Below are 26,243 nucleotides of genomic sequence, written 5' to 3' on the forward strand. Positions count from 1 at the left end.
ACATTGCGCACCTTCGTCTAAAACAAACAAAACGAACAAAGACAGAGTTATTAAGGGGAATGAAAACATTTGGCCTTTGACGATTTCGAGTCTCTAAATTGATGTGGAAAAGAAACAGTAGCAGCAGAGGGGGCGAATCGGACATTTTGTCCAATCGTTATTTTGCTTAATTATTACTTTCTGCACTCAACGATCTAGTGTCGTCAGCGCCTGGTAAAAAAAAAACGACGACGTCGTTGGGGGATCGTCCAAACGTCATTTGGTTTAATTAACACCTTCTGCGCGTTGATCCCCAGCGTCGTCAGCGTCCGGTAAGCACATCGACGACCGCGTGGATGTCATCGCCCCCTCTGCTGCTAAGTGGTTATTTACAATGAAAGTCTTTATGATCTTACAAACAGAGTGATCACTAACTCCTCCTCTTGCAGATCAATTAGGTTATTTGACTGATCGGTAATTCTAAAATTAATTCTCGTTAAAAACCGATCATGGCATCGCATATAGACCGGATTAATCGGACTCTCAACGATTAAAAATCCCGGAGGGGCTGTTGGTGAAAACGAATAAAGGATATATCCCTGTTGAGCCTGATTTGATTGCTTGGTATCTACCTGGTAACTTCCTTCGATAGCATCACACACTAGATTAATCGCTATCACCGATGCAATATTTACGTTGTATGGAGCAATATGCCTACCACCATCTCCGTTATCGTGTCTGAGGATAGTTGATGGGGGGGTGTCCGCGGGTGGATTCTCAGGCCATCCTAGTATGGTTCTTATTGAACTGTTATAAATATCAACCATATACCCCGGTGTGCTTATTTCAATCGTCGACGATAACGTCGGTTCATGAACCGTAATAGCGATTTTTGATTCCTTTCCTGTGATCGATTTTATCCTGCGTTGAAATTCTTTATTGATTTGTTCTATTTGGTATGACCCAGTTGGTATTGTAACCTCCTCCCAGTCTGGGGTCCCATCGGGTTTATTTGTCCGTGCAAAAACCAGCGAGTTATTAGGTTGTTGTCCGTTAAATGCGTCCGCTCGGATATTAGGCCAACTGTGATATACTCGCAATTTTGCCAGTGCTATTTCCTTTACTGGAACCGGTGATGGAAAGTTTACACTGAATTCGGGTTTCGTTGACGTTATTGATATCATATTTGTTTGTACCGGAGTGGTGTTCTCCGCGATCCGCTGAAGTAATTGAAACCCTTCGGGGTTCAGCGACATTATTATTATTCGTTGTCTTTAGTGTCTAATTTCAACAACCAGGTGGTTTCGGCTTCCAGTTGAAAATCCTCGATTTTTGACATCGCGGAGCTATACAACTGGACCATCGTGGAGAATTCAACATCGGATACGAACAAATTATCAATCGATAACGAGATCAACCCGGATAATTTCGAGTACGCGTCGGATACTATTTGATGTTTTGCTGTATACTCGTTGAGTTTTTTCTGAAAACACGATGATATCTTCCTAGTGATTGCGTTGGCGACTCCAGCAATTGTTGTCATCGCGGAGACAGCGATTGGAACAGCGATCGGGGCTATCGTGGTCACCGTGGATAAAATAACACCGGCGCCAGCTACTATACCCGACACCGAGTACACGACCGCGTCGATGGCGGTTATTTTACGACGGTATTTTTTTATTTTTGCACGGTATTGTTCGGAAAGCGTTTTCAAATTCGCGGAAAATTCTTTTGCGGTATCGAATCGATATTGATGTGACGTCGGTGATACCTCTGATTCAATTTCCTTGGTGGTCATTTTTATTTTAAAAGAGCTAGTGTTTTTAATTACTTAGATTCGCTACAAATTCCACATACCATGTAATGTCTGCCCTAAATATACTGCTATCAACGGCCTTAATCACAAACCGTTCAGTTGCGTCCTTGTCTATAATTGTTGATATTGTATTGTTAAACCCGGATGAACTCGACGATGATATACTAAACTGCATCGCCGAAATCAATGTCAATCGATAAATACCCTTAACAGTTGCGGTGATATCTACTGTATTCTGTGTAGGAGTCCAATCGAATGATCCATGCTGAATTGTGTATACTGTGTTGATGATATTCTCATGAGGGATTTTTATTCTTTCGGATTGCCCTGTTTTCAATAGTGATTGTCTAAACGCTTCAACAATAATTTTGATTTTTTCTATTTCCTGTCCATACGCAGTGATATCATTTATAGTTATTGTGATTTCATCCGGTTTGATATTTTTTTTACCAAAGAATTTATCAACGGCGTTATCAATCTTGTTAACATTTTTTCGTAACGAGGATAAATTGGCTGACATCGCCGTAAACTCCAAAATAGCATTTCTTATTGTTTCAAGATTTGGTTCGGTTATCGTCGTGGTTCCAAAAAAACTATTGATAATTAATTGCATGCCGGTGACAGATACTTGTACCCCCTCGAACTGAATTGCTTGTATGTTAAATTTATTATACAAATTTTTTAACGAATCCGACATGGTTATATAATTGTCGCCAAGTGTACTTATTTTTCCATTTATCGTCAAGATGGATTCACCCGGTTTGATTCGTCCGTCGCTGGTATACAGCGCGATAGTGTCCTCGGCGGCATCACGCTGTCGTATTAAAACGTCATTCAGTGACACATTACTGGATTTCAATTTACCCTGGCGGTCTTGAAATACAACTATTTCGTCCGGGTCAACACTGGTTAAATTCAACGTATCAGCGATTTCATCCTCAATTAGTTTTTTTATGTCATCGGTGGCGGGCGTTTCCGTGGGTTTTTTCAGCGCCGAAACCGGTCGTCCCCAAATATCAATCATTATTATTGTAAATGTTATTCTCTAAAATCCGTTGAGCTTCTACGACCCCACTAGTGTATTCGTTTACAACCATATGAGGTGGTTTTCGCGATGATGAAATCGCCGCAAGTACGTTCAATACCTCACGGCCACATATCGGTGGGTCGCTTAATCGCTGTGTTGGCAGCGTGGAATAAAAAACCCGGGCTGAACACGCCCGGATATACCGCATGAACTCTTTCGGCGGGGCTAACCCGTATGAATCAAAATAGACGATCGCACGTGGATCAATCGCGTATGCAACCCAATGAGTTCCCGCTCCGGAGGACCCATCGAGGTTAATTATGCCGGTTTCAGTATTCCTTGGGGCCGCCGGTAATTGATCCCTCATAAAAACACCTCTGAAGTTTTTTATCGCTAACGCGTTTGCGGCATCTATTAAATCAAAATTAGACATTGGAGTCATTGACTCAGGAGTCATTGACTCCCGAGTTAATAAACGGTTCCCGGTAGTCTTAGACCCTTTCCCGAGTACCATGAATACGGGGTTCCCGGTAGTCTTAGACCCTTTCCGGCCACGGGTCGTTTTTTTTTGTAGCCTTTCCCGGTTGCCTTCTTCAATGCCATCCCCGCCGCGGTACCAACGGCTCCTAACGCCGCCGCCTTAGCCACTGCTGGTGCGGCCGCGGCAATCAATGCCGGAATCGCAGCTAACAGCGGAAATATCCCACCGGTCTTTTCCATGTTTTTAATTGCTGCGGCCGAGAAATCTATTTGAACACCCTTTTTATTCTTTATCGCATCATTGAAATGTTTTATTTGACGCGCCGTCAACGATATCTTATGATTACCACCCGCCATCTGTGACGGCTTCAGCGTTATTGTGGTTCCACATTGTTTAGCCGACTTTGATCGTAATTTCTTGACTTGACCATCAGTCAACTAACTCTACACTGACGACACTATACGACATTTTATTGTAAACGTGTTTGTGCTTTCAATTACATGTTTTCCACTGGTGCATCAACGATTCTCATTCGTCCACCAACGCCTTCTAGCAGCATTGATTTATCGCTGAGAATGACAGCAACCGCTCTATAATTAACACCAGCCGGGGCTATACGAGCTCGGAAGTGTATATCAACGACGGATTGTCTCGTTAAATCAAGATGTTCCAACGAAAAATAATAAATCGGATACAGCTTTTTAAAATCAAGTTGTGATATTTGCAAACCGGTGTCGACGTTTTGATCACGACCCATGTATGACAGCAATCGATGATACACACGTGCGACATGGTTGTCGCCGTAATTAAGCTGTATATCCTCGGATGGTTCCTGTTGTCCGTTTATTCTCAGCGAAACATCCCTGACTCCTAATTGATCAAATATCATATGGCTGCGTTCTTGACTACCCAATCGTTCCCTATTCTGCAGCGCTATGAATATATGACGCGGGGCTGAAACACCCTGTTTTGATGCCAAGTGCCATGTAAACGTATCGGCGACGTTATCCTCTTTAGCATCAGTGGTTACCGCTAGCCAACTCAACAACGATTTTCCTCCCTGTTCCATAAATGCTAACAATCGTGCTTCCGTGGTAACTGATGGAGTCAGCACCGGCATCCACAATGCCATTTTAGTTAAAATGACTTTACCGGCAGCGACGCCAGCAGCATGCCATATTGCATTGTTATCATCGCCCCTTCGCGTCAGCGCGATTGTATGCTTAGCCCCATAGACAACTTTTCTGACATTTCTGCAGAATCCGAATATGTGATGGAGTGGAATCGCGCATGAAAACTGTCGGCGTGGTCCTTGCAACATTCCTACTCGTGCTGCGAATCCTAGATTGTAATCATTGTTGGTGCTTTTTATAATATTGAAATTAGCGACTGGTTTTACTCTGCGGTCTGGGTTATTTGCTTCAACCTGGTCAATTGCGGTATCTTTTTCCACTAGCACGTTGATGTACTGAATATGGTCAGCGTTATTGGTGGTGTCCTTCGAAAACATCATAGATGGACCCGCCGATCTTGTATAATCATCCGAGTATCTCGCCAACCCAATTATCGTCGTTGCAACATCAACCTCGCGTTCTATTGATTCAATTTCTCGCCCGTCAATAAGATATCTGGCGCTCTCAAATAACGCCATAATACCGTTGTTGACGAAGCCAACTCGAACACGATGGTCATCTGCGTATGGTGCATTATCGGCGGCATTTGTCACGAGTTCTCCCTCAATTTCGATAAACGCTTCACACGGCAAAAAATATTTACTGGTATCTTGGACTTGAAGTTCAATTCGCGATCGTAGGTCAGGTTGCGCTGCATAATAAGAATAATATTGATAATCACGGACAGAATCATCCCTGCGCACTGGGGCGTCCATATCAAACGCGGGGTCAGCGGTTCGCGCAAACATTTTATTATTATTCATGTCGGTGTTTTCAATTGAAATCCATCAACGTCGTTTTCGTCGTAGACCACTCCCCGCTATCGCGTTCATGAGCGCGTTGGTTGCCGCATCGGCTGATGGCGAAGTCGCCAACGACGGAGTCGTCGCCAACGACTGAGTCGCCGCCAACGACTCTAGTTTTTCTTCCACGGCATTATTTATTACTTTACTGACATTTGCAGGCATCACCGTCGTTGATGGCATCACCGGTGGTTTCTGTTTTTTTCTCCTGAATTTCACCAATGACATTAGTTTGTCTCGCGCGGCTGAAAGCGCCTTTCCGGCAACATCTCCAATAGCACTAATTCCCTTATCACGAATAACATCAATAGCCTTCATCCCTAATTGTTTGGCTAACGGCGCTACTTTTGGAGCCATTCTTGTAAATAACCCCGCAATGGTGCTACCGAGACCATCTCCATAGTACGCGCGGTAAACAGGCAATCGCGAGTTTACCACGTAGACGAGTACTGGTTTATCATGGTTGTAGTGTATGATCATCCTTATTAAAAACACCAGTTTTCCAATTAGTGATTGTGATCACCAGTGATTGTGATCACCAGTGATTGATTACCCCCCCCCACCGAATCAAAAACCGGAATAAATTTTATCAAAATTTCCTTGGGTTTTTACCCTCGATAAAAATCCGGTTTTTTTCTGGTTTTTTCTTGATTTTTAGTCATTTTTGGTCGTTTTTTGTTGCCTATAGTCGTTTTTTCCTCGATTTTTCAGAAAAACATCGATTTTCTCTAAATGATTTCCTTGGGTTTTTGCCCTCAAAAAATGACCAAAAACAGTCAAAAAATGGCCAAAAACAGTCAAAAAATGGCCAAAAACAGTCAAAAAACGGTTAAAAATTAACAAAAACCATAATTTTATAATTTTTTTTAATCATCCACGAGTTCGTCTATGAGCGTTCGATATGCATTAATGTCCATAATACCGCCTGCAAATAACCGCTTGCAAATATCAGCGGCTTCATTGATTATTTCCGGAGAGTTATTTCCGGCTCGTTTTCCTCCAATTAGTACCTCTAGCCGTGATATATCACTGAGAACACTACCAGGACAGGTAACGCCGTAGGATTCTTTACCAACAGAGTATCCTTTTCCTTTTTTTGGTGTTATACTCTTAACTTCCTTGTGGAATTCATCGTAATCGGGATCACCACGATGTGGTAATGCTTCTTTATGTTTACTCGCTAAATACACTATTCTTGCCCAGTCCTTTAACGACTTTATATTTTTCTCGTAACCGCTATTGATATGCTTCTTATCTCGTATGCTCTTAGCAAAATTGTTGGCAGCAAAATTAATTAATTCTTCCCTGTTGCTGAAGCCTCTAATTTGATCTATTGTGCTCTTCTTGAGTACAATACGGGGTATATTCCCCTCTTTTTCTTCCGGTGTTTCTTCGGGTATTTCTTCTTCCGGTATTTCTTCTTCTGGTTCTCTTGCGGTGGCGCCTAGTTCTTCTTCATCGGCCATTGTAACATAAGGTTCTTGTGGTTCGGTTATAGCGAGTGGCGGTGGCCTCCGTGTTGTAGCAGCCGCTATTTTTGCAGGGAGTGTTTCTAAAGACCTTTTTGTTTGTTCGGTCTGAGCCGCTATCTTTTCAAGCGCACCAAGAACGGGTACAGTTGCCGCCGTAACATCTTTGGTCGCTTTAGTTACCGGGGCAAAGAGTTGTTCGCTTCCAACAGTAAAATCAGTTTGCATTTGCTGCCGCGTTTGAAGTTGTTCTCGGACCCTGTCTCGTAACGGTATGAACTTTCTAAGCGCTGCTAGCCGCTCTCTGGCTAGCCGAGTAGTAAGTGATTCGCCTACCATTATTGCAATTGCGAAGCAATTTCTAATTTCTCGCCGGAGACTCCGTCTATAATTCTTCTAATGTTTTTGATTTTACTAGAAATCTCCCTGCGTCGTTCATAAACACGTCCAAGTTTTTTTCGTATTATTTCAACGGCAGTGAATAGTCCAATGAATGCATTTGCGTCATTGTGGTACAAGTTTTCATTGATCGTATGTTGTAATCGTTTTATAAAAAAATACTCGCGGGCCAGGGTAAAACGCCCCCGTTTCGATTGTTCGTTAATAATTTCATAATCGGATAATATTTTTTCACTGTCGAGACCATCAGATAATTCAATTCCTTGATTTTTTAATTTTGAAATCTCGGCTAATATATTATTGATGTCTTCGATATTCATTATTCTTATAAAACATCTTGTTTTTAAATTAAAAAAATGAACCCCGTGTATCAATCCCGAGGTGTTTAATAATTCGTTAGACGTGACCTCGTCAGCGCCATAGGCGCCGGTGACTTCGTATCTACATATGAAAATCGAATTCTATGCCCGGTCTTTTTTGAGATTGCTGTTTGATATACTCGTTCTGCTACTTTTCGTATTGAGGCGATACAAATGTCAAAGTATCTACTGGCTTCATTCATCGACTGAAATATTTTTTCCTCGTGAGTTGTTGTATCAAATGACTTTACGGGTTTTACTTTCTTTGGGTATTTACCGGTTTGGCCTTTTTTACTATTTTCACTCTGAGAGATGGCTTGCAAGTTTGTAAGAGAATTATCAGTCTTATTATTATTAATATGATCAATAACAAGCCCATTCTCGATTAATCCGTGAAAACATTCATAGATGATTCTGTGACAGAGATATTTCTTCTTTCCGGCACCAAACATTAAATACCCGTGATTATTTACGGTACCAACCGGCTTCTTCAGTTTGCGGTTTCTAACAATGCCGTCGCGAGACGCCTCGTAACTGACGAACACAGGATGCGGCTGAAATTCTTGGTCCATTTGTATAATAATACTATTTGTCTAATTTATTATTTGGTTTAATTATGAATCTTTCAACGTAGTCTTGGGGGGTTTTGATGACGAAGTCTGCGGTGGGATCAATGACGGCGTTTTTAATTCGCTTGTCATAATAGCGTTTTAGTTCCCTGTATCGCTTTCCGCCACAATTAATACACAACTGCGATTTTCCTCTTACACCGACGTGACAAACCAAGCACGGGAGGGGGCCAAGAGAACCATTACGAACGCTTTGTAAATGATACCCGCAGAATTCTCCTCTACATGATTTATTGCACGGGGTTGTCGACCCAATCATCAACCATTTGCAGTGATTCATTATACTATATTCTTTCATTTAAATACTTGTTTTAATTATATGGATGAGTTTGAGAGATTGGCAGCAATTAAGCCCCGGAAAAATATTAAATTCAATCTCGATAGAGTCCTCAAGGACACACCAAAAGCGTTAATAAACGATAAAACCCTGTTGAATAAAATACGCGATTGTATCAATGAATTCAAGCGTGATGGCGCATCTCACAGTTGGTCAACATTTCGAATTGATGGCATTGTTGATGCTACCATGAACGACAACCGCGCAGCAACGATAATATCACAACTTGACGGTAAAAGATATTTCTTCAGAGTAAAATTCATTGTCCGGGTGAAATCAGGCGATTGGATCATACGTGATAAATTTGAACCGGTTCTCAGCGACAAGAAAACAGTCATTGTCAGCCGCGACTCCAAGCCGGGGTTGTTAACCGGAATTGACAGACCATACTATGAACGAGCGTATCCTGAAACAGCAGTTGTTTATGGAATATACCCGTTAAATAAGAAACCTGATATCGGAAAACTGAAACCGATGAAACAGTCAACCGGGATAAATTGTGTAGCAGAACGAATAATAGAGCATTTTACAAATGCGTGTCGAGGAAACAAATTGACTGATTTACGACGTAGCAAAATCAACCAGTGGGAACTAACCGTAAAAGAGCGTGGAGCAACCATCAGCGACATAGCGAGATTAGAAACATCGCTGAGATTTCCAATAACCGTTACAACGATAACCGGTGAAGTATTATACGAATCGAAGTATAAATCGAAGGGAGCCCCAATCAAAATTATTGATCATAACGAACACGCATGGACGCCCGTGATCACAATATTTCCACGGGATAGAACAGTAAAGTATATACCCGAAGAATTTTTAGGAGAAGAATTCTTCCGGGATGGTTTTCTCGCGGAGAGGAAACTATTTGATGCTATTGCCTACTTGTGTAAAAACGACCCTGTATCAGTGTGGTTACTTCGCAGCGCTGAAAACGATGCGGATACCTTTGATCAGTTTGTAAGACCAAACGGCGAATTATATCGCACTGAAGCATTTCACAACAGGATGAAAAAAACCGCCATAGAATTTGAGGAGCATGATGAACAACTGCTAACAAATTGTTTTACAATTCCATCGGTTGTAGCTCATGTTGCAGCAAGGAAAAATGCGTGGAGACCAACGCGCAAGGAATTTCTGCCGGATGTACAATCCAGTTGTTTGGAATACTATCACGGTGGACTATGGAACACTGAATACAACCGCGACGCTATGATCTCGGTTGATATGGTTGCCTGTTATCCAGCGAGTTTTCTCGGGTATGGATCCGCCGCTGAGTATTTCAAACGATTTGGACACCCCAGTCATGAAATGACTCGTGTTGCTATTAATGGACCACTGCCTGATTTTGATTTAACCGGATTCGCTCGCATAGTATCATTTGAATTCGCGGCAGGACTCCATCGCTGTTGTTATATTTGGATCGGTAGACACATGGCTGAAAAGAAGTGGCTGCCAATAGCGCTGCTACGGTATATGATTGATTGTAGCATGCTTGTATCGTTGATTGTCAGTGACGCGATTATATCATACCGGGCGCAGACTGAAGTCTGGTTACCAGAACCAGAGCGTCTAGATAGCATAATTGACGAATCCAGAAAAAACATTGATGCCGACGAGGAATATATCATCGAATGGTCCAGGAGGATATTTAACCAACGAAACCGCGAGGCAAAAGATCTCGGTAGAAGAATAATTGGTAAGTTCACACAAGGTGGAAAAAACCACGACTACAAACGATATTGCTCACGGCTGATTATAGATGACGCAGAATATGATTTCGTAATCAAGGACGCAGTGGCAAAAAATAGATACGTGAACTGCAAAACAGCTTTCTTGTCCAATGGAACGAGGTTGGGTACAGTTGTTACCTACAGCGATGGAGACAGCCCGGCGTATCCACATTTGAGGGCGTCTATGCTGGGTTATGCCGCTATCAATTTATTCTCGATGATAAATAGATTTCCCGATACCGCGGTTAGAGTAGCCGTTGATTCATTTTATATTGACGTAGCGTATAAGGGAAACGTAGCCGAGTTTACTAGTCCGGACGAGAGTTGGGGTACATGGAGAATTAAAAATGAAATACGACGCGATTATTCCCCGTCAGCAGATGTCACCGTTGAGAACAACTACTTACGCGGTGATAAATTGTCAGAATGGTCTAATGCACCATCGTGTTCTGATCCAATTTGTAGACACAAGACGGTTTATTTAAGCGGCTGTGGCGGGTCAGGAAAGACGACTCGGGCAATTGAATTATTTCGAACGCGGGCAAGTATAATCGTGCTTACACCGACTCATAGACTAGCGCGAGAGATAAAACAACGAAATGTTGACGCCGTTACTTATCACAGCTTCTTTCGATACAGCGGCGGTGAGTGGAATCCTGATCGAATGGGTGAAAAATTTATTCCCGACATTATCATCTGGGATGAGATATGTACTGTTTCGTTAGATACTTTACAAATGTTTCTTGAGTGGTTGCTGCGCGCGAATACAGCGGTAATCATGTGTGGGGATCATGGCCAACCACCACCATTTGTCGGCGAGGGTCCACATGATTGGTTGAGCGGGTTCGTAGACTATTATGAAGAAACCGATACTGATTACCGAGCACTTGATGAACAACTGCGCGAGGTTAAAAAACTAATCAGATTACAGCCGGATAGAGTTCAGTGTGAAATAATCCGCGAGGTGATTCCGGAAACGCCGTTGAATAAATTCTGGGAAACATGGAGACCAAACGATTTGATTGTAGCGAGTAGAAAGATAGTCAGAGACACACTTCAGCGGAAGTTGTTTACGTTGCATAAGGAAAAGTTTCCAACGCGTCCAGTGCCGTTATGTTATAGACCCGCGGACACACGGCGGCAGAACATTGAAGTTGAAATTCCAGGCCCGACAGCGTCGGGGACAAAAAAACAAATTCTCGTGCTGAATGATATTGTGCTCGTTGATATCAGCGTCGTCGAGGACGCGCTACGTGCTGATAAATCCCCGTGGACGCTAGGATACGCAACAACAATACATTCCTCGCAGGGACTAACCATCACGGACACAATTGTTTGGATAGTTGATAATCGCATCGAATGGTCGAATCTAGTCTATCTTGCAGTGTCCAGAGTACGAAGGATAAATCAGCTTCGAAGAATTGTTATTGACGGAGCCGGTGACGGAGTCACTGACGAAGCCGGCGACAAAGTCACCATCGATGCAAGCGTCATTGATAGAAAACTCTCGGGTTACCGCCAACAGGATAAAAAAAAACAGCGGCGTTTTGATATTGATGCCGAATTAATAATCTCGCTACGACAACAACAGAATAATCACTGCGCGAGTTGTAATTGTGTAATGCGCTGGCGTTATTCGGATAAAGACGCTCGCCAATTTACCGTGGACAGGATCGATAACAGTCTCGGTCATGTCAAAACCAATGTGAAGTTGACCTGTCTTGAGTGCAATAGACGCAACGGCGCTAGTTAAGACCACGTGGGGGCAATTGAGTATCGTTAGGTATCACCTGTAGTTGCTCGCGTGTAAATCCGCGCTGAGGAGCAGTTGAATCCAGTCTGTAGATCGGTGGTCTACCAGTTGATCGTGTTATCGTTGATATGTTATGTGTGGTAACACTCCAAATAGGATCAGTAGCTCTTTTTTTACCGCCTTCAAGCTCTCCTGGTTCATATAGATATCTAACAGTGACATCGCCAAGAATCGGCTTGGAAACGCTATTTATTTTTGATTTTCCGGGTATATACTCGTATTTAATCGCGTCGCTGGGCTTCATGTTGATTGCTCGGGTAATCTCGTTATTTAACGCTGCAATTACACCTGGCAACCTTTTAACCCATTCACGAGATCGTTTTTCTTGGATGAATTCCTTCGCGTATTGGTATCCAAATAACCGTTCAGCGAGAGTCCGATTGAATCGTTCAACAATTGCCTGATCACGATGTAGCGCAGTATGACCTCGTCGTATCGCGACGCTATGATGTTTCAGCGTTGATAAAACAGCGCCGCGAAATTCACTACCGGGATCAACTTGTAATAGATTTGGCCAGCGCAGAGGACCTCTTCGATAAATTCTTTCAAACGCAGCGGCTACTTCAGTTGCCGACTTTGTTTTTAACGGCTCCGCTTGTTTGTATCGACTCGCAACATCAACTACGGTTAGCGCGTATTTGTAACCGTTGTCATGCGGCAGAAATAGTATATCAGCCTGATGAACTTCATTAGGTACGCTGACATCAAAGCGCGAGAAGTTGATTTGTTTAGGCGGTGGTAGATAGATTTGCCATATAGCCTGTTTGGATAACCAATTAGCCGCGGTGGTCTTTGTTACCTTTGCAGCGCTTGCAAGCTTACCAATTGCGGCCTTCCCCTTCCAGTATCCTCTCGGAGAATAATAGATGGAATCCATGTTGTTATTATAAACGCTATCGTTTTCAATTACCAGCGCGAGAAGCTCCGCTTCCAATCATTAATTTACCTTTCATAGCCGATTTTACCAACCATGAGGCCAATTTTTCTTTGACGGATTTATCGGGAATAGCATTTAATGCGTGAATTAATTTTACATCCGCGATATGACGCTGTTGCAGATCGCTACTTTTGTAAGCAACATCATGAACATGACACGCCTTATCGATAGCGTTTATTGGATACTCACCGGGTTTGGGCTGATTTTGATCATCGAGTCTGATATCTAATCGTGTTCCGGGGCCACAGTAGTTATATCCTGGGAGGTGTTTTTCTCCTGGATACTTTGCCCACGGTGTTCCGGGGAGTTTTGCCAATTTGGCTGCAATATCACCTCCTCGCTTTTTTTTAAAGCGTCCCCGGGTTTAATAGAAATAAATCTAAATTTCTTTGTACCGCATTGTACACACTTACCAGTAAGCGCCGATCTGTTATTTCTTGTTGTAGCGGTTGTCATATCATTTGTGCCAGTACGCACTCTACACTTCACACAATATAGATCCATAATTTATGTATAGAGATATGAATATAATTGATTTTTCGGCGACTAAAACAAGAGAACCAGTTAAGCATGTTGCAGCGTTACCAAACTCAATCCGGATGATTATCATCGGACCATCTGGATCCGGCAAGACGCAATTGTTACTCAATTTAATAATGAGATGGATGAAGTGGGATAAGTTGTATTTGGTTGCTCCTAGCGTAGATGATCAACGATGCTACGAGGTGTTGAAAGATTTCAACGAGAATGCATCAGCGATCGCTAAAAAAAATGTCATCGAGTTTATTACAGATATCAATGATGCACCGGGTATTGATGATATTGATGGCGACGTTAACAATCTAGTCGTGTACGATGATGTTATGTTAGACAATCAAAAAAACCCAGCTAGGATATTTTCCAGAGGCAGGCATAAAAACACTGACGTGATATATGTCACTCAACGATACACTCAGATTCCAAAAGTAATTAGAGACAACTGTAATATTCTTGCTGTGTTCAACGGCGTTGATACACACACGCTACGAAATATTTGGCAGACATGGTGCGGCGGTGACATGGACTTTAATGTTTTTCGAAACTTTTTTAGTCATGCTCAGTCGACCCCACATGGATTCGTAACGATAAATTTACATGATCCTCGGACACGATATCGTATCGGACTTGACCAAATATTCGGTTAGTTGTAAATAATTTTCATTGTAAATAACCACTTAGCAGCAGAGGGGGCGATGACATCGACGCGGTCGTCGATGTGCTTACCGGACGCTGACGACGCTGGGGATCGACGCGCAGAAGGTGTTAATTAAACCAAATGACGACGCGACGATCCCCCAACGACGTCGTCGTTTTTTTTTTACCAGGCGCTGACGACACTAGATCGTTGAGTGCAGAAAGTAATAATTAAGCAAAATAACGATTGGACAAAATGTCCGATTCGCCCCCTCTGCTGCTACAGTGTATTAGAACATAAAGGAGTTTAAACTTGTACGGCGTACAAATAAAAAGAAGAAGGAAGAAGAAAGAAAAATACATTAAAATCGTCACATGAAGATAACAAAATGGTAGACATGAAAATCATGATAGTGCGACTGCAATGTAGGCTATACCCAATTAGGGTATTAAATTGTATTTCAAAAAAGCAGAGCGGGAGCATTAAAACTATAAAGTTGAGTGCACAATATCTCACAAAACGCTGGTAAACAGACAGCGTAAAAGATTACAGTTCGGTGTATGAAATTTTAAACAAAATAAGGGACAAAGAAAATTACATAAATGTTGATGTAATTACTTGTACATAGGAACATCTATCTAAATGTATACAGAAGTGTTAAGTGCTGATGCAATTATTTGTACATATGAAAATCTCTCTAAATATATGCAAAGAGGGTATAGCAATGATGAATAAACTACACAGACAACGCTGCATTTTCCCCTGAAAATAGTTTTACTCTGTACGTAATTGACAGCTTCGACATAGCTACAATATGTTTTTGTTCTAAAACATTGGAACATTATCCAATCTTTTGATATGGGAACGGTTTTATACATATTGGATGAAGTAAAATCCATTAGACTTTTTTTTACAGTGTGTAGATATACAGATTTTAAGATATGAATGCTTTCAGTACTTTTAATAAACATTGAGGAGTAACATCATCTAAAATAACAAGTGCAATTAACAATGTATGTTACAGCCGGAGTCCATTCAGAGAAAAAAGTGATAGAGGACTTCAGATTCTGAAAAATAAGAAATACAGCACGTCCATCTTATCATGCGAAGCAATTTAATGCTGTAAGCTGGTTAACTCGCAAAGACTTGAACTTGGCAGACAATTTTAAAAAACGTTCACAACAATTAAAATGTGTCACCTTAGAAAACGTTCACAAAAATTAAAAAATGTTTCAGTTAAGGGATTCAAATTTATAAAAAGAGCTATCTAAAGCATTGCAACATTTCAATGAGACTTTGTTTCATAAATTGCTATCAGTCATTGCAAGCAATTAAATTGGGGCAAAATTAAAAAATGAATATCAGCAAAAAAGATGAAGAAAAAGAAGTAATAGATTTTCACAGTATGCTTGTATCACCGTTTTTCACGTAGGCACGATGAAATAATATATTTAAGAGAGCCTAATAAAATGTTGTTATGTTTACTTTTCAACACTGAGATGAAAACAAAGGAGAGATATGTAACTTTAGGCCAAGCAATTAACCAAAAACCAAGCCTCAGCAATAATTGTACCTCACATTTAGTAATCCTGTTAAATTAAATGAAACAGATAAAAACCTGCTTGAACAAAGATAAGCTGACAATTATTTTATCTAAATGTGGAAGTTACAATTGCCAATAAGGTTACAGCTGGTGATTTCGTTATAATTTTCAATGTACATACTAGTTTTGATTCAGTTTGCTTTAGTACATATGCAACCATTTTATTAAATCTATCAGCAGAAAGATAAATCATCATTATCCGGAATTAGCATCCCTTGGTAGAATTAGTACATCTTGGTGGAATGAGTATCCCTTGGTAGAATTAGTACCCCTTGGTGGAATGAGTATCCCTTGGTAGAATTAGTACCCCTTGGTGGAATGAGTATCCCTTGGTAGAATTAGTACCCCTTGGTGGAATGAGTATCCCTTGGTAGAATTAGTACCCCTTGATGGAATTAGCATCCCTTGGTAGAATTAGTACTCCTTGGTGGAATGAGTATCCCTTGCTGGAGCTATTCTATTAGTCCTAAAAATATTCGCACAAGTGTACTGTAATCTCCAAATCCATTTCTAAAATGCAACAAGCATCATAAATATTTTGAATAAAATTTGTTACCGATCTGATTCGTTCATCAGATGCGTATTATATTTGTTTATCGGTATGTATTGAGCCCTGTTATAATCAAGATGATATATAATGAATGATCAAGACCATTCTGCTTCGAAAGTATGACAAGTGTTTAATAAATGGGAACTATAATAGTTTAATTTCTGCAGACAAGCATTACGAATATATATATATATATATATATATATATATATATATATATATATATATATATATATATATATATATATATATATATATATATATATATATATATATATGTGTGTGTGTGTGTGTGTGTGTGTGTGTGTGTGTGTAAAAAAGTAAAATGACTTGAAAATAAAGGGCAGTATTGCTTCAGACCAGAATTAACATTAAACTATTTGGTATTAAAGCCATTTTATCCTTATGTAAACATTGCATAAGAGAGATTTGCTGGTGCTAAAATATATCTCCAGAGATACCAGTTTCTACGAGTCTTTTCCAAAATTTGCTTTTGTCAGTAAAACTATACGCTTTACGAATGAAAAAGTAAATAATTTATATGTTGCTTCCTGTCACAAATGGCACTAATTGAAGAAAGCACACCAGCAGTGTTACGCTTTCTGTGATCACCAACAAATCTTTGAAGTTGATATATTAACGACTAGAAGTATTATTGATGACTAGTGGTTTATTGATGACTAGTGGTTTATTGATGACTAGTGGATTATTGATGACTAGTGGATTGTTGATCACTAGTGGATTATTGATGACTAATGAATTGGTAAATTATTCTGCACTCTTTTTAATTCTACAATGAATGCATTTACTTATAACGGTCGTCAACGGCCATCAAAGGAAAAACTGGATGGTGGATGGTTGTTCTTTTAGCGGCATTTTAACACGATATTGGCTATATCAGTGCCGAGAAATGGGAGATACGTGCCTTTTTTGAGGACACACCTGGGCATAAGAGGTGGGCTGACCTAGGCGGGTACTGAACCCTTAACCCTTGGATTACGAGTCCGACGCTCAACCAACTGAACTACTGATAATCCAAGAAAGAAAGGACATTTGAAGTAGTCATTGATAGTATTCAAACAAATGTTATACCATTTACGGTGATAGTGCCAGGAATAAGTAGCATGATCATTTTCTGGGTTAAAAAAAAAATGATGACATTTTACAGAAGAAGGTCAAAATTAGGCACAATGTAATGACAAGGTGATGGGACTTGGTCATTTATACTTGGTAAATAAATATCAGGAACTGAAAAGTGATTTTACGGATCGCGTGTGTATAAGACGTGTTTCACATAAAATATAATAAAACATTAGTTTTTATTAGAATATCTATTCCAAGTGGCAGTTATATAAGAAGGTGAAGAAAATAGTAGCATCAACTAAGAAGAAGTGAAATTAAGTAGGAAGAATTAAAGCTGACATTAGCACTTTTGGAAACCGTGCTTCTTTGTATTGTTGTAAAAAGAAGTATCATATAGCGATACGTAGAAGTTATGCATGATAACAGGAGATAATTCAAAATCATTATTGGACTAGTGAACTTACGCGTAGCCATCTTAATATCTATGCAAATTCTACTTTCCTGCACAGCAGAGCAGTATTGGAATTTTCGTCCACTCTATTGTTATGTGAGTATATAGAATGAAATGTTTACTTAAAACGAAATCAGCTGACTTACCTATTCATTTGCAAACAGCGATTTGTATTATTGTAGGAGCAACTGAAAACACAATACTGCTTCTATGCTTATCTATATAATTGATCTTACTTAGAGATCGTTATTTAACTAAGAGGAGGGCAAGACAATGTACAACACCCTAAACATTTTTACGTGATTTTGGATTCATTGGACCTTTTACTGACTAAAAATACAATTTAAAAAAAGTGAATCGTTCTTTCTTTCAACAATCGATCATTATTAAATGTCTGTGGTGATACTTTAAAAACCAATCTATGTCGGTTATACCTAAACCAGAAGCATGAATAGTTTGGGTTGCAGACCATTCTTGGTTAATTGGATTTTAGAGCATAGTTTATATTCAATAACAGTTTTAATCACTTTGAATGTGTATAAAATTTTAATATAATTTGCTCAAATTGTGCAAAAATTGGTGAGCTATTCTTAAAAGTGTCTAAATTGCAAATTCTTTTATTATTATTAATTATTATTATTACTATTACTATTATTATTATTATTATTGTTGTTATTGTTATTAGCATTAATAGTAGTAGTATTGTTGTTGTTGTTTTTTATACTGTTGTTGTTGTTCTTGTTGTTACCAAAACTGTCCGAGGCTCAGAATCTTCTGTAAGTTAAATATTCGTGATACGAAAGGTCTTGATGTTTAAAAGTCACTAAAAGTTGCCATGATAGAAAACAAGAGGAGGTCAGCTGGTGGCGCACGAAGGACAATGGTCGATGATGGACGAATCTATGGCCATAAAGTACCAGCTGAACACACACACACACACACACACACACACACGCGCGCGCGCGCACACACACTGGGTGCAGGAGACGTAATACGATATACATGATTCAAAGATATTATAAGGAGAGCACTAATGTACAAACGGTTGATATTTTCATAATGAAGGCACGTGCCACGCTGTACAAACCGGTTAGTTATCTGAATTATAGTTTCCTCTGTAAACACCATTTTTCGGGTGCTACTTATTTGTTCATAATTTTCACGAAGATTACGTCCACAAAATGAAATAGTTCTTAATATACATTTCCAGAAATTAGATATTGGACAGTAGACATTTCAATGCAATCCAATTTCTCGAACTTTAGTATACGTTGAGAACTTGCGAAGGTTGTTGCCTCTAGAAAGAAAGAAAGAAAGAACTGGTTTACAGAATATTCCTCTCAGAGTAAAATGGAGCTAACATTTAACACTTAACCAATCAATTAGATATATAATCACCAATAATTTAACGACTTCGTATCCTTCTTCTTAGTTCAAAAACTCAAAAAAAAATTATTTCGCGTCAAACTACAGTAAATGTTTTGTCACCACAAACAAATTATTGTCAGTATTACATAATAGGGCATGTCCATCTGGTAACATAGTTCCCATGATATATGGTCAGTCAGGGACAGGTGTGTAACATATAGGTATAGAGGACACAACTAAGATTATGAAAAGGATATTAAATAATGCGGCCATGAAACTGACACATCATACCAAATACGGATGAAAGAAAGTGAAATATAACCAAATAGCCCAAACATTCAGTCGTTTTCTGAAGTCCAGAATATTCAAACAGGCATCCTTGATGTACTCAAACTTGTTCAGAAAACCAATAATGAAGGTTGGATGTTTTCACATTTTTCTGTAAACTGAAAAGGTCAGCTCTCTTGTAGACGAGCATATTGATTTTACCATTTACAGCGAAGGCCAACAAAGTAGAGTGCGGTGTCTATAATTTTGCCATGATGCTGAAAAATGAATGATTCGGAGGGATTTACGTGGTTATTGAATGACACTGTCATCCGCATATCGGATTAAACAAAAGATTATATAGAATCCATGTCTAGATATTATACTAATAATATGAATTTAAATTATTTTGATACATTATTTTATGGGTTTATTCTTAACCGTGCGTTGCACATCTATATCCATAATGCTACGGGGTAATCCGCAATAAGGTTTGTAGACAGACGTTTGAAAATAATCCCGACAACTTTCGAAATTATGAGTTTTGGCAGGATAGAAAATGACTGAAGATGAAACCACAGTACCGAATGACGGCTTATACGTAGAATACGCGAACTTAACAGAAGGATCGTGGCGACACACAAATCGCGATTAAAAATGGTCGACTTGACAGTTTTGACAAGGATGACCCATTTAGATGGACATTCGACCTAAGACAAGGTGTGATTTATAACGCCCTGCCCATCGGCATTGTAATCCCAAAACACCTGGACAAGTTAATGGGGAGGGGGTCACTATTACTATGATGATTGTCTTCACGGAGTCAGTTTACTATTACTATCCAGCCACATATTTTTTTTATTGTGACAAATAGTTATTGGTGCTTTAGGCGTGGAGACGAGCTTGCCAGATCGAAAATTACTTCTCAAATCTAATGTATCTCGATATTAACTTCCATGCCATCGCCTTTATTAGCATGCCATATTTTCTATAAACAAAAGTTGTCTTAAGTCGACTTGAAACGAATACCTAATTTTCGTATTCGAAATATTCGTTGAAAATAAAGTATTCGAATATGATTCGATTTTAATAAAGAGATAAGACCCATTCTTTTTCTTTTTATAAATTGTTGGGAATTTTTACCGCCTCCATCGAAGTCCCATTGAAAACACTATGAGCTAATTCGTCTAATTCTAAATAAATTAACATTGCAGGGCTTTTGAGCGCATTGCTTCTTTTAGGATTCAAACTAAAAATTCAAATAGATGTCTGTTATTTTCCATTTTGTCATTAGCTGATTATAACCATAAACATTACTCTAGTGATTCTGTGCTTTTTTTTTACACACATTTTATTGTCATGAAGATTGGAAGTATGTGTATACGAGGCAAAAGGATTGGAAACAAGTTTTTCAGTTCACAAATTCCTCTAGATTATTAACACAATTAATTAATTAACGATCATGAAGGCAAACTTTCTGGAATAAGTAAAGAAAGGTGACGTACGTGCATATGATGAATGGTGGGGGGATATAATAATAAGAACGGATGGATAGTGTTTGGTATGGTCTGGTAACTGTTGTTATAATGGAACAAAAAAGTAAGCATATTATTTGTGATTCCTTTTGTGTTAATAATAAATTTCGGTTTTTCCTTTTGTAGCAAAATGTTGTTTTTCTACTGTGTCTAGTTCGATGCCAAATAAAACTATCAGAAAAAAATATTAACACAGGTTACTGATAATCTGCGATAAATCTTGCTTCTTGCGTTATTAAACAGTCGGCATTCAAAAGAAAATTATTGTCGTATTCTATTAGAAATCCACAGGAAGAGGAAGGATTGGTGATAAGATTAAATCTAAATAATTCAGCAAACTGTATTTGTGGCATTAGCACATAAGCCCGCCTTTTACGAACTGCTAAATAAATTGGAGAAGAAATTTTACCCATGGTGAATTCTTTCTTGAAGGTTAGTATAGACTGATTTTTTCTTGTGGATTGTGGCAGGTTGTTCCACTAGTTTATAGGTTTTGGTATATACGATTTTGATTAACAACAAGATTCTACATTGTTTTTGTTCGAGTTTCTCAGAGTATAAGGCATGGTGTCTCGCAAACAAGGTGGGAATAGATCAGTTATATAATCTAGAGACAGATTGTTGATAATTTCATGAAAGTGCAGAGATTATTTTTATGTCTCAACTTTCTGCTAGAGTAAGCTATCCAGTTACAAAATAAAGTGTTTCCTTGCTATAAAAAAAAATGTTGGTATTCCAAAATCGTTCTGGTTGCTTCAAGCTGTAATTGTTACATTTTTAGAATCTGATTTAGTATTGGAAGAACAAATTGCAGATGTATATTCCAGTATTGGTCGAATGCATGTTAAATAAAGTTTATTCAGCTTATGTTTTGATAATACATATTTAAACTTTCTAAGTCGTCCAATTCGTATTGATCCAGAATGTTTGTAGATTCATTATGGTACTACTTGTGACATTGGTTTATAAAATAATTCCCATATGTCGATGTGATCAAGGTCTCCCGCAGAATTGCTTTTGTGGGGGGGGGGGGATACAAATGTAGTGGTCAGCTATTAAGTTAAAAAAAAAAAATAGAAACTAGCAGACTTTATTGAAATAGGAAACTCTTGACCCCTACAAGAAAAATGAATAACTCTTGACCCTTATAACATAAATGGATCTGTTCCAAAACTTATGTCATCTGGCCAATATACATTTTACTGATATGAACCTGACAACTGCACTACTGACATTTAATAAAATAATTAAAAAATCTGTTACATGTTTGGTAATTCCAAAACAGAATTATGACTTCAAAGCTTAAATGGAATAACGAATGCGGAAATATCTTTTAGTTTACTTTCTACGCTAACTTGTTTGCTGGTTTGGGTGTAGTATTGGTTTGCAGAACTGACAAATGTTTCTAAGAGTACGAATATCCGACAAACTTTTTGAAACGCTGGTAGATGTACACGTATGTTGACTTTGAGATGTTGACCTTCTTATGACCTCTATTCTACATCACGTACTTCATAAATTTGAAGTATTAAACGTGATCTTTTCAAGAGTATAAATAAAAATGGCGACGATGATCTGATCATTTCGAACTTGCAAGTTATGAATAGCTTGTGAAAAAGAGTTTTTTTCTTCACGTGATTTAGAAGGTTTTAAGTTATTTCCTTGAGACTGATCAAATGTAACCTGGTTTACATTTCGCCCTGTTTATGTATTTTACAAAATAATACCAAACTTGTTAGGTATATAAACAAATATTCTAATAACAATTTTCTTTTTGAATATATATATATATATATATATATATATATATATATATATATATATATATATATATATATATATATATATATATATATATATATATATATATATATATATATATATATATATATATATATATATATATATATATATGTGTGTGTGTGTGTGTGTGTGTGTGTGTGTGTTCGAATTCGAGTGTTCGGATATTCGTTTCAGCTGTAGTCTTACGTAGCATGGTCAACAGCGGTACTTGCAAAAGTTAGCTATAATACCAGCTTATCTCTCACTCTAAGAGAATGCCACATTCGGTGAACAATAAAACCGGTTTTTCAACTCCGATTTTCGCAAACTGCTTCACTTGTTAGCTTTACTACTGGACAAGATGCAAGATTATTGCAGAAAGATATTGGGAAAGAGATTCGTTTGCAAACCTTTTTTTCTTCAGCCACACATCTGAAAGAATGCGTTATGATAGGACAGAAAATAGCTGAAAATGGGGCCATTGTAGGGTGAGGGCTTACTCACCCTACAATGGTCCCAGTGTATAAATGACACTGAATAGACGGAACTTCGCGACACGTGAATCAAAAAGATTAATTGAAGGCAAATACTCACTCATCGGGCCTCTTTGCGAGAAGACATCGCCTGCAAAACAAGATGAAACTTGTAAAAATCAGAGGAAATACAGAAGGCATCTGCATAAGGTTTTAGCACGTATGTATAAAAGGCCAAAAAAAGCTCAAAGCATATTTATTTTTTTTTGTTTTCTTCTTCTTCTTCTGTCTTTTATCAGATGACTTGCACTACGTTAAGACAAAATAAAATAAAAATTAAATTATACAACGATAGAATAAGTAGTTAATTTATTCATCTATCTAAGATTCAACATAGAAAGACGTGGGCATTTGTGAGAGATGTTTTATATTTGTCTGATTTCATAACAACATATATGAAGAACTAGAACGAGGTTGCTGAGGTTTGGTAAGGCCCGCATGCAAGCCTGCTATTCTTCAAATTATAAACTGATCTCGGTAAGATCTCGGTAAAGAAATCGACTGACTTTTTTATTTTTGTTTTAAGTTGTTCAATATGGAACATTTTAAATGTATAAATAAGAGTTTCTGATAAACTTCGTCTTCAGAGATTTTGAACTGCTCAAATATTTTAAATGGTTTGGATGTATAATAGTCCCTGTCTATCAACGTGACACAGGAATGCATTAAATCGAACGAAGTGAATCACGCAACAGCTTAACAGCCATTACCGGTATTTGACGCTTTCTAAATTCTATATTTAGTTTTGGAATGTCTTACGTCAATGAAAATCTATGCAAGGGCTTCGAGAGCTTTATATGCAATAAACAACGTCGCGACAGTTTTCAAAAGTAACATAAATGGAATGGTGTCCTAATGTAATAAATGTTTTCAAATATCAGGTTTGAACAGAACTGCTCCTTTTTAATAGAAGTGCGTTCTCCCCCCCCCCCCAAAAAAAAATCCTACATTAAAAAACAAAATACGGATTTTGGTTTGAAGGTAGGAAGATTCGCTGCTAAGACTACTTGCATTGTACGTCAAAAATACATCTCATTTCCATTTTCTAATTCTAATAATTTTTGTCTTGCAATCAGTTGTTTTCAAGATAATTTTATTGTATCTTACGACCGCGACGTATGCATTGTAGTGCATTTTTTTGTCTATAAAACTAATTGTTATGAATTGATTCTGAATCATGATAGGACTGTAATCGATGACAGTCGTGCAGATAAAGATCGATCACTTATTTGAGCACTTGATCGATAGAGACAGGGAAGGATGATCGATCCAAACAAACTACTAGATGAGATGGAGTAGATCAGGATTTGAACTGTTTTCTCCAAATGGATAATAAGAAAAGTAAAGCCCGATGACATAATAAAAACAAAAGTAATATTTCATGGTGGGCTACTACAACTACTACGACTAATAATAATAATAATAATAATAATAATAATAACAACAACAATAACCACAATACAAATACTGTTTGTACTACTACTACTACTACTACTACTACTAATAATAATAATAATAATTATGCCGACAATGATGGCGAAGATGTGATATCAATGATAAAATTAATAAACCTTTACAAATTTAAATATTGTTTCTTCTCATCACAAACAAGAACATAATTTCTATTATGGCATGTTTAAAATATAAAGATTAAAATCTCTGCAAACATTGTTTCAACTATCTTAGACCAATAAGCTGATTGATTGCCTCAATGAAGACGGGAAAATGTCGTTTATCAATTTCGCCTTTCTGACACCCGTGACGCAGATGATTAAAAACCCGAGGAATCAGTACACTCTAAAATGTATGAAATACTTCACAATTTAACCCCCACTGACATATGAGCCAAAAGTTTGTTATTTCAGGAATATACTCGCTAATTTAACGGATGCTTAATAGTTTAGAAATGGGTATGGAGTTGATTTAGTAAACAGTGTTGGCATCATGCAAGGAGTTGCACTAATTCATCTCGCTTTCATTTCCCAAATCTCGGTCATCCAGCTAATTAAAGCAACATATTAATGTATTACTAAGTCATAAAATATGATGCATATATGTCTAGGTATATCTGGTCATAGATTTTTCTCTACTGCCTTGGGGTATAGCGTGAGTATCAATATATGACCCGAATAGTAAGAGCCAAATATTTTCTACACAAAAAATAACTCGATATTTTAGATCTTTCAGTAGAAAAGAAAGAATATTTATCCACTCACTCATCGCCATGTCTTCCTTTTCCTCTAAATAAAACCACACACACACACACGCACGCACGCACACGCACACACATACACATACATATATATATTGGAAGATGCTGCTGATGTTAATGAGAAAAGAAAGAACAGAGATGATTCACATAGCTTCCGTTATTTAACAAACCGTGAAGGTAACACAACAAAATTCTACTTACCTACGAACGAAAGAAAGAGCATAAACAAGAAGTTAATCCTCATTCTGATTTAGATCCCCAGGTGTTCGAAAGTTTGTTTGTATGGAAATGGCCACATCATAATGAGTGCACAGGTATATAACTCGTCTACATATCCACCTATCATGCTTCGCTCATTAGGATATATCAATCAAACACACCTCATTGACAAGTGTGTTAATCTATCATACCAGGGCTGAGAGTTTAACATCATGAAGTAGATGTTACGTACAAAAGAGACAAATATAAACGACAGGACAAACTGAAGCTACACCCCTTAATTGTTTACGTAGGTGTGATTCTGTTTCTCTGTTATTAATTATATTTTGTTTCTAATCAATACAATTTTGAATACATAATGCGTACAACAGATTGTCATTAAAAAAAACACGTGCGAAAATTATAAATATAGGCTTTAGCACCTTAATGAGTACATACAGGTATTTTTAATTTAAATAATAATAATAATAACAATAACAATGACGATGATGATGATGTTAATAATAATAATA

At 38.2% G+C, this 26,243-nt stretch overlaps 1 protein-coding gene across 5 annotated transcripts in view; it reads right to left on the bottom strand.

The window, feature by feature from the left end:
- Window positions 1-25,816, bottom strand: part of LOC149775317 (uncharacterized) — a 59,272-nt gene extending 33,456 nt beyond the window's left edge. For 4 of the 5 annotated variants that reach the window (XM_089943180.1, XM_089943183.1, XM_089943181.1 and 1 more), the window contains exons 1-2: window positions 25,714-25,815; window positions 23,362-23,391 (exon numbers count right to left, since the gene is read on the bottom strand). In XM_089943180.1, the coding sequence (XP_089799306.1) occupies window positions 23,362-23,391; window positions 25,714-25,756 (73 nt within the window). In that variant the 5' untranslated portion in view covers window positions 25,757-25,815. Of the gene's footprint in view, window positions 1-23,361; window positions 23,392-25,713 lie in introns of all 5 variants that reach the window. The other variant, XM_089943182.1, reaches the window with a different exon arrangement.
- Window positions 25,817-26,243: the final 427 nt, after the last annotated feature.

Source organism: Sinohyriopsis cumingii, chromosome 19 (assembly GCF_028554795.1).
Source record: "Sinohyriopsis cumingii isolate HCF-2022 chromosome 19, ASM2855479v2, whole genome shotgun sequence".
NCBI lineage: Eukaryota > Metazoa > Mollusca > Bivalvia > Unionida > Unionidae > Sinohyriopsis > Sinohyriopsis cumingii.